Source organism: Photinus pyralis, unplaced genomic scaffold, assembly GCF_008802855.1.
Source record: "Photinus pyralis isolate 1611_PpyrPB1 unplaced genomic scaffold, Ppyr1.3 Ppyr1.4_LG7, whole genome shotgun sequence".
In the NCBI taxonomy this organism is placed as follows: Eukaryota; Metazoa; Arthropoda; class Insecta; order Coleoptera; family Lampyridae; genus Photinus; species Photinus pyralis.
This window is the reverse complement of record NW_022170738.1, coordinates 36,652,412-36,662,790: the sequence shown is the minus strand read 5'-3', so window position 1 is coordinate 36,662,790 and position 10,379 is coordinate 36,652,412. Positions and strand designations below refer to the sequence as shown.

General features: G+C 39.0%; 1 protein-coding gene across 1 annotated transcript; it reads right to left on the bottom strand.

Annotated features, from left to right (window-relative positions):
- Positions 1-3,493: 3,493 nt before the first annotated feature.
- On the bottom strand, positions 3,494-6,593 carry LOC116175969 (UDP-glucuronosyltransferase 2B15-like). The gene is made up of 5 exons (XM_031494366.1): positions 5,624-6,593; positions 5,118-5,551; positions 4,270-5,070; positions 4,004-4,223; positions 3,494-3,958 (listed from the first exon to the last, which is right to left on the bottom strand). The coding sequence occupies exons 2-5, from the start codon at positions 5,341-5,343 to the stop codon at positions 3,673-3,675; spliced, it is 1,533 nt and encodes a 510-aa protein (XP_031350226.1). The 5' UTR covers positions 5,344-5,551; positions 5,624-6,593; the 3' UTR covers positions 3,494-3,672.
- Between the last annotated feature and the right edge of the window lie 3,786 nt (positions 6,594-10,379).

Below are 10,379 nucleotides of genomic sequence, written 5' to 3'. Positions count from 1 at the left end.
ATTCAACTAAAAACGAAATATGTGGAAATTACGAATCGTAACTGATTTATCGCACATAGATTCTAAACTGAAGAGTTTTGATTAGCATAATCCCGCTCCTGCAATATAGGAAACCCGCCCCTGGTTTCGGGGTTTCGAGCCTACAGTTGAATGTCGAAAACTATTACGAAATTAGGTGTCGTACTTCAAATGGTTACAGTTTTTACCACCCCCGTGACTGCTTCATTCGCGGAGAAAATTGTTAGTAACAAACAACAAGTCAGTACGTACATCAAACGAATCGGTAATTTTCACATATTAAAATAAAATGATCAAAACTTATATGAATGTTACTTCAGGGACAAGACCAAATAATCAACATCAATAAACATAAATTAAGCAAGCATTACACCAAAAACGTAAACAATTACAAATAATAGCATAACGGTATCACATATGTGATTCTGCATTGCGGTTAAACCAAGTAAATTTCAAAAACAAAGATTCAAACACACAAAAAATATAAAATGTGGCATACAAAACACAAATACGATATAAAGAAATGCAAAAATTACTACCTGAATTAAATAACACAAAATAACAACAAACATTTATGGAGCGACGCGTTCACGACCGCCATTCAAGGCAAGATGCCCAACGTAACCCCCCGTTCGTGCTTTTTAGATGGCGCAGGCAGCTTTTTCCCACCTAGAAATTGCATAGTTGCCAACTCTCAAAAATGTATCTATCGTCGTAAGTTGTATATACAGGGTGGAACCTCTCACCTCTTTGATAGTTGTTTGAAAAGAAATCATTCTATGATTTGACCTCTTCGCATCAGAGCACTATGTTCAGAGATAACTCTCGAGTAGTATCGAGCTCTACCTCTCCTATTGCTGGGTGGTAGACCGATAGAGATGTTTATTTATTTATTTAGCCTTTATTTTTGAGTGGGCGGGATTTCAACCAAGGCTTCTCTAGCAAACCAACCCACTATAGACTTAGAACTATCCATGCTCGAACCCGGATTCGAACCAGAGGCCTTAACACTGGAGCCCGAGATTCAACTCAACTACGCCACACGAGCCGGATATATTGACGCAACCAATTCAATTTTACCTGTGATGACTCAAGTGAACTGTACGGCCGAAGACATCGCACACTTTATCGTGGCTATAGGGCCATAAATTGATGTTAGTCGTTTTGTTTGTCATAGAAACCGGTTCCATTTGTCCGCCCTAGACGAGATACCTTAGAATGAACTATCCAAGGTTCTTGGATGAGGGCTGAGGGCAATATTCTGTTGAGCCACAGTCGCCCCGGGTTTATTTGAATTAATTTTTCTTTCCTTGCGGTAGCTGCTCTGCTGAGGTAGGTGGGGATGGCGGAAGTTCGACTGGTTTACTAGTGCTGACCTTGAGGGTAGAGAACTTATGTGAGTTTCCCACCCCAGGTCATTCAACTGGCCTGAACATCCTCCCCACTGCCGTAAACAATCAGCATACCTTGAGATTGACTTTTCTTGGCTGTATAGTAGCACAGACCACCGGGTATTTATATATGTGTTGGTAGATACACCCCCATTGTTATAGGGGCACCAAAAAACAGTATCACTGTACTACAGCCACATGGGATTAGACGTTTGTACGCAATGACAATCGTAGACCTATACCTGACACCACTACATTAAACTCCCCGCATATCAAAGTTCCAGTACAGTTAGTTTGTCATGCCCAAGTGCAACGGCAGTTGCTTTTTTATCCTTGGGAATATGATTCTTTTCCTGTATTCGGAGACAAATTAAAAATAAACCATAGTATTCGTTGATTTATTAATAAAGCGATTCTTATTCACTTAATAGTCTAGCTGGAAGAGAAACAAGCTAGTAAATAAGGATGAGGCACCTGAAATGGGTGGATAAAAACGTACTTATAAACAGGAATGAACTTCATAACCGTATTCTCCTTAAGATTTCCGATAAACTTGTCTCGACCTGAGATGAACGAGAGACCGTACATGGAGTTCTCCCCTAACCTCGCCCTCTAAGCCGTCGGTCTAGAAGCAACCCGGCATCACGAGTCAAAGGAAGGGAGAGCTAGTGGGAGGGTCTGGCGAGAGTGTGCAAGATAATCTCCAGAGGTCTCGGCGTTCCCAGTACATGGTCGTCACACAAACTACCACGTTCTTCATACTTACTCGAAGTGCTCGGATATGTCTCGCGCGAGCCGACACAAGAGCCGATTCGAGGTTTATTCGCGAAAGTATGCACGATGTCTAAGGTGTCGCGCCCGGGTGCTCCTCGCCTTGGAGTGTCTTGTGCTCGGGTCGCCTCGCCGAGCGTGTACTGCCGGCATAAGGATCATACCCGAGATGCCAATACAGATGGTAGCCGCTGCCGAAATCAACATCCCCCAGCACTTCCCGCGCTAGAAGCAAAATGAAAACAGACCTAGCGGAGAGTCTACAAACACTCCTTTGCGAGCAACCGGCTTAAACACCTCGACTGAAACCCCGGAAAAGGCAAAAAGGACAATCGCAACACAACAATCAAGAAGTCGCGTCGGCGTGGTGGTGACTCTACACTTATTTCCTATACTCATGTGAGGAAATGCAGCACTAGGCTTCCGAAATAAATACAACAGCCACCAAGTGCAATTTCACCTGATCACAGAATACTACGAGGGTATCCTGATAACTAAAAATCTATCATAAACCTGAAGTTTGAACCGATTGCACATCCTCCTTATACCCCCAACCTCGCAACTTGCGATTTTTTTTCTTCTGCTCAAGAGAGACCTTAAGGGTAGTATCATTACAGTTCGGACATGAAGAGAAGACAGCTATTAAGTTTCAGAAAAATCGGAGGAATGTTTCAGTGACCTTGTTGTACGTTAGAAGGTTAGGAATTTTACTTCAGGTAATGTGTTTTCCGATCTTGCTCTTTGTTTTTGTTCGGATTCTACAAGCACATGTGCATTAGTTATCAGCCTACCCTCGTATAACGCAGACCAGAAATGGGTTACCTAAACAAATGTAAATTTCTATTTGCTTCTGTAACATGGAGACAGTGCATGCGCTCTCTCTTACGTCCTTCTCTTTCACACGGAAAGTTACGCAGTCCTACTGTATTCTGGAGCGACCGGCAACTTCATACACAGCGAATACCATCTATCACGGCTCGTCTCGCAACTCATGCGTAGTTACCAATGGTTGGGAGCACCTAACTAACATTCACGATAGACCACCACAAACAACGCCCACAGATTCCAGCGGCTGAAAACACCACAGTTCAAATAATCTTGGGCCATGAGCGGCTATTTATAAGCGAAGTAACGTTATCCAGTCAGCAGTTCTCGAACTTATCTTACTAACTACGAAGCTATATAAAAGTACAACTCGCAATGATAATAGCATTCCTCATCGAGCACCGCAGCTGCCTCGTCCTCATCTACTACCGCGTATTTTCTTCCAGCGGGGTAATAACAACCGCTCGTTAATAAATAAATAACATTCTTTTATTTATCTCGAGGTAACCGACACAAAAATTTAAAATCCGTTTCTAAATATCAAAAATCAAAAAACAGATTCAAACTTGATCTACAGATCAACCCAAGTCCTTGTAATTGATTGTGCGGGAAAATTACAAGTCACTCTGAAACTCAAGTTACTCGATACTAAACCTTTTTATTTTCTTCATTGCGCTTTCTTTATTTTATTTGTCTTTGGTTTTAGTTGTTTCCGTAGACACAAGTTAAACATCTTTTTAGTTAACAGACAGATAACTGCAACTAAGAGAACTACCACAAACAAAACATCTAAGAGAGAATATTGGTACCACGCCAAATGAAGGGCACTGCTGCGTAAATGCATCGCTCCATTATGTCGTATCACGTATTGTATCCAATAAACGGCCAAATCCAAAGGTTTCATTGGTCGATCATGAAAAACTCGCGACCTTTGTTTCGCATTCTCCGTGTAGCTGCAACGCAAAATCATGTTTCAAATTTTCCTTCCGATTACCTACCTTCGATTTTGAAGTAATTGGTGGACCGCGTCTTTAAACTTCTCCTCGATGAGCGATTGATATGGGAGAGAAATGCCAAAACCGGCAGCCTCAGAGAGCGCGGAATTATACCCTTGATCCGCGTGCACCGGAATTCCGAGGATGGGCACTCCGCATGCGACCGATTCTGTCAAACTTAGAAGACCTCCATGGGATATGAAAAGGCGTATATTGGGATGAGCTGGGATATTTAATGTTACCCCGTTGTACGTTTCAAACAATCATACCTAGCACGTCAACTTGCGGTGCCCATTTTACGGACAGAATATTTTCGGGTAACTGTGAGTGATTTTCTACATTTCCGACCCATAGCACTCTTTGCTTCAACTGACCGAGCACCGTGATAATCATCTCCAATTTGTGTTTCTCCATATCTCGCGCATTCAAAATGGAACCCATGCTGAAGTAAACTGCGCCATTATCCGCGCCGTTTAAAAATGCGTCTATGTGCTCCGGAAGTTTCTTCGGAAGGTCAAGATGAAAACCGCCCACTTCCACAACATTCGGAAGATTTGAGGCCGGATTCGAAGTGCTTACGTGTGAGTTTACCAACACCAAGGAGACGTTGTATAAAATTTCCATTATGTGGGGAAAACCCGGGAAGTGCTTTTGCACAATCTCGTTGTGCTTGCGGATTGTGTAGGTGTAAAAGTACAACTTCTGTAAGTATTGAGCGTAGGCGTTATGTAGCCTTTGGAAGAAGCCCATTACAGGAGGGTAGTTTACGTACATATCGGGCATGTGTGATGGAGCGTTTGGATTTCTCGTCATTTCGTTTGTTAGCCAGGTGGGACCCATGGTGCTTAATATTACACAGATCGCTTTGTAGTGGTAGCAGATTCCCTTGAGGGCGTGATTGCCTAACTGTTCCATTAGTACCAGATCAAACTGTTGCTTTGATTTTAACAAACGCTTTAGATTGCTATCGTTTAAAACCGTTTCGGCCCAGAGCAACCCCGAATCATCGGTACCGACCATTCTACGCCATATTGTAAAAGTATGGGTGTCATATAGATTGCGCATTGATGCTGAAATAATGCGGTACTATTTTCTAAATTTATACAGGGCGACTTACCAGTGTCGTGGCCTTCCATGTTCAATTTGATCACTGTAAAATTCACTTCTTTTGGAGCAACTGGCGTCAGCATCGTAACGTCATGGTCATTTGCAGCTAATGCAGACAGCAGCTTGATGCCTAGTATTTGATGACTGAATGATCGTTCGTGAAATATGCCAAGTATTCGCGCGGAACGCGCTTCATTGTGAATGAAGATTAAAATGAGGAACGCGTTGAATAACATTGCGAGATTTACACTAGCAAGTGTACCTACTTATTGATATCTTATTTGCATAACAGGATGCCGCTTGTAGCTTTCATTGAGTAGGTACAAAATGTCGTTTCGAGATTCGTAAAATGTGTTTGTATTGATACGTTCGTCATCGAGTGTGGTTTTATCGTTCAATACACTTTGTACACTGGTAGTGGTAATCTCAGTCACTTGACCGCTTCTGAAATTAGTGGGTACGTTATCTATTTGTTGTGGTTTAGATTTGAAAAAAACTTTTAAACTAAGTACATACCTGAGGTTTTATTTTTTTAATAATTAATAACACAGATCACTAAAGTTCTATGGATATTCGACGCACGTGATTTGATGGCACGGTTACTAAACGAATACGGTTGCCTTTTGCTTCGTAACGTAAAACCCCGTTCACATGGCACGGATTTTATCGAATCCCATTATAGTGGCGCCTAATTTTAAATCTGCATGTTCATACGATGCGTGAGCTGCCTCATGGCACGTGTGCAGCCTAAAAAGACATTGGTCACGAGGTCCAGATCTTGGTCGTTTGGTCGCCATGTTTAGAAATGACCGTCACGTTACTCGATTGTTTGTAAAAGTATCTATATCTTCCTACACAATAGCAATTTTAATTTTTTAAAGAAAGATTTACCTACTAATTTTGTAAAGGCCAACAACATGAAAATGTATTACTACTTCCGAGACTACTTCCTTAAATCGTTGAGTGAATATTTAATTACTCAATGTTTAAATTACTTATGCATAAGAGTTCTTGCATTGGTCCAAAACACTACCTTTACATTTACAATAGTTCACAACACGTTCTTCTATATGGGGCATACCGTTTCTCAGAAGCACATCTGGCAATTACATGGCTTAGGAATTTCTCCAGCGTCCTTTGGTCATCTGTCACTTGTGGAAGTAAAATACTGTTGTTTTCTATGTAACCAACGGATTAAGTTCTTTACACGGTCCCAGAGCATTTATAGCATTGCAAATAGCTTCGTTTTATATGAAGACACGCAACACGCAATTTGTTCATTGTATTTAACTTTGAGCCAAGTGCACGAACCAAAAATTATTCTACCTTTTTTTCCACGTCTTCATTCGGTGGTTGTTTGGCAAATTCTAATAATGAGGTCGTCGGCACACATATTGTGCTACTTCTATAGCTGCTAACTTCATACGGACTTTATTTTTGGTTGTAGTGTTGCAGACGGTTTAATAATGGATCGCAGGTACAGCTGTTAAATACGATGGTGTTGAATGTAGCCATAGAGTAGGTATATAGTTTAGGTATCACATTGTATGTTATTGATATAGTCTGTGGTTATATATATGAAGTACAACTGCGTTACCGTTTTTTTACAAATTATGTATTCATGTTTTTGTTCAAGTATATTCACTAACTAAATATAAGTAAAGTACACTGTGTAATTCATTTATTACAATTACAACAATAGGTTATGGGACCAGTAGTGTTTGTGCTTGAAAAAACTGCATATTTTTTGAGGTTAAGAATCGGACACGTTTTTTTTAACGGAATAAAAAATTAATACACGTTCTTACCTTACGGTTCAAACGACAATATACCAAAATGGGAAGTAACTCGGTCGAGAAATATGGAATTACACAATTTGATGGCAAAAATTACGACAATTGGAAGTTTCGGATGGAGATTATACTTGATCAACACGAGGTCAAGGAATGCATTCTGACTGATTATGCAGATTCTAAAGAAGAATGGCTTCTTAAGAAGGACAAAAAGTGTAAATCGATCATTGTGCAGTGTGTGGCAAATACACATCTATAGAATACATAAAGGATAAACATTCAGCGTTTCAAATGTGGAGTGCGTTGCAAGCAGTATTCCAAAGGAAAGGTATTGCCAGTCAAATCTATCTCAGAAGAAAACTTTTGACGATGAAATTCGATAAAGGAACATTGGAAGAGTACTTCTTAAAATTTGAAGGAACGGTCAGAGAATTAAAATCAGTAGGTGCTAAATTAGAAGATGTTGACGTAGTTTGTCATTTGTTAATAACACTACCGAGTGAATACGACAACATAGTTACAGCTCTAGAAACCGTTGAAACAGAAAAACTAACCCTGGAATTCGTTAAAAGTAAATTACTTGATCAGGAGTTAAAGAAGAATAACAGTTATCAAGAGCGAAGTGCACCGTCAAATGCAGCATTCTCCGGCAGCAGAAATAAAGCAGGATACTCGCAAAAGAAAAACCACGGAAGCATGGACCGAAAGAAAATCATCTGTCACAACTGTCGAAAGCCAGGTCATCTGCGAGCAGACTGTTGGTTTAACAAGAAACAAGCGAACGAAGTGGAACATGCTCGGGGACACGATGAAGAAGAAGACGAGCCTACCGCATTTTTAACTGTCGCAGCAATGGAAGTTAGTCCTGTCAATCACATCATGTGGTATGTAGACTCAGGGGCCACCGACCATATGGTATGTACTGAATCCTATTTTTCTCAAATTAATAAATTAGATAAGCCAATAAATATTACTGTAGCAAAAGAAAATGAAAACTTAAAGGCTAGTAAAATAGGAAATATAAATGTAACTTTAAATACAGGAAAACGGGCTGAAATAAAGAATGTATTACTCGTAGAAGGTTTACGGCACAATTTGTTATCAGTACAAAAACTTGAAAGTCAAGGATTAAAAGTAGTTTTTGCAAATAAAAGTGTAGATATAATTAAAAACAATGTGGTAATTGCATCTGGAAATAAAAACAACAATCTGTATGAAATTAAATGTAATAGTTATTTATGCATCAAGGGCATTAAGGCAATATTTATGCTGAGGGCGACAGAGCCCAAGGGCCTCCGGCCCGAGGGATTGTAAGTCGCCCGAGGGTTAAATATTGAGTAATGCCTGAGGTGCATACAACATTTTATTTTTCATCGTTCCTAAGAATGCATTTTCAATATACAAATGTCATGATTATTGTTTGCCCAACAGTGCTTCATACGAATCAAGTTGCATCTTTTTTATTACATAAAACTCCATCAATCAATTTGACAGGCTGTTTAAGGGCATAATGAGATGACAATCCATTATGCCCTCTCATTATGCCCTTGGGCATAATAGACTGCTGTATATATCACATATGACAGATATAATTGACATATAATAGGCAAATGAAAAATAAAGTATGTAAAAGTGCAGAGGCAAATGTATGTGAACAAAATATCTTTGAATGTTGGCATCAAAGACTAGGCCATTTAAATTATAAAAGCATGTTAAATTTAACACAAATGGTAGAAGGATTAGAGTTTAAAAGGGATGAAATTAAAAACCAAAACTTGAACATGTAATATTTGCATTCAAAGTAAATTGTCAAGGTCACCATTTCAAACAAATAATCCGAGAAAAATCAAACGACCTTTAGAATTAGTTTGCAGTGATGTTTGTGGACCAATTACGCCTACTAGTTATGATAATAAAACTTTTTTTTATTATACTTCATTGAAATCACCTTATTTACACCTGCATTAGAAATAATGGTATCTGGCCTTTTCCAGGCTAGCGCACGGAAAAACTGTTCCCGGTCCCTTTGATTCTTTCCGTGTGCTGAATATAAATACCCAAAATAGTGCTTTAAAATACAAATTTACAGGGAAGAAAACTAATTTTCAGAAAATCTATATGCGTTGTAATGTTTCATAGTAAGTATTTTGCGTTTTAATTCGTAGATGTTTGAATATTTAGATAAACTTCTTTGAGAATTTGTGACATTTTTTGACGTTTCGTCAACCTTATCTGAAATAAACTAATTAAACAAATCGCCTTTGAAATGATTTGAGAGTAACCATGAAAACACATTTTCTATAACTGTCACAAAATAAAAATGTTAGCGAGTTTGTTGTTTTTTGTTATCGATTTAAAAGATGTATAATAAAAAATATCGTTCATTACACGTCCAGAAATGCTTTTTCCGTGCTTGCATGCTTGCATTTGCCACGCGCGCACGGAAAAAGCATGCTTTCCGGACTCCTAATGAAATATACTATTGTAACATTCATAGATGTATATACACATTTTTCTATTGTTTACCCTATTACAAGTAAATCAGAGGTATTTGATTGTTTTAAAAAATATGTAGCCATGGTAACAAATCAGTTTAATTGCAGGATTGTTAAATTACGTTCTGACAATGGTGGAGAGTATTGTTCAAAAGAGTTTACCGACTTTTGCAAAGCCAAAGGTATTCAGCAACAATTCACTATTCCTTACAACCCAGAATTGAATGGAACTGCCGAACGATTAAACAGGTCAATATTAGAAAAGGCTAGGGCGCTGATTTTGGATTCCAGTTTACCAAAAGAAATGTGGAGCGAAGCAGTATTATGCGCTACTTACATTTTGAACAGATGTCCGACCGCAGCTTTAATTAATACAACACCGGCAGAAATGTTTTATGGGAGCAGACCAAATTTAAAAAATCTAAGGGTATTCGGTTGCGTCGTCTATAGTCATATACCAAAGGAGAAGCAAAAGGGCAAATTTGAACCAAAGGCAAAAGAAGGAATTATGATTGGATATACTCATAACGGATATCGTGTATGGAATCCAATAACCAGAAAGATTACGGTCGCCAGAAGCGTTGCATTCGACGAACGGAAGAATATTACACATATCAATTCCGGTAAAAACAATGGAAATTCAAACGTTCAAATTGAAGCAAACGTAGAAATCGAAACTCCCCAAGACAATATGAAAGTTTCAGAAAGAGAAATCGAAGTGAGTGAGGAAACCGAAACTCAAGAAGAAGAAATTCCCACAAGGAAAAGTATGAGAACTAGAAAACAACCCAATTATTTGAACGACTATGAAACTGAGCATCTAGCGTGAAATATTTCAAGTTTTATCGATGGAAATCCCACTGATTTTGGTGAAGCGAAGAGTGGACCAAATGGTAAATTTTATGGACAAAAGCTATAGAAGAAGAAATTGAATCCCTGAAAAACAATAACACTTGGACCGAAGTGGAAAGACCAGACAACAAC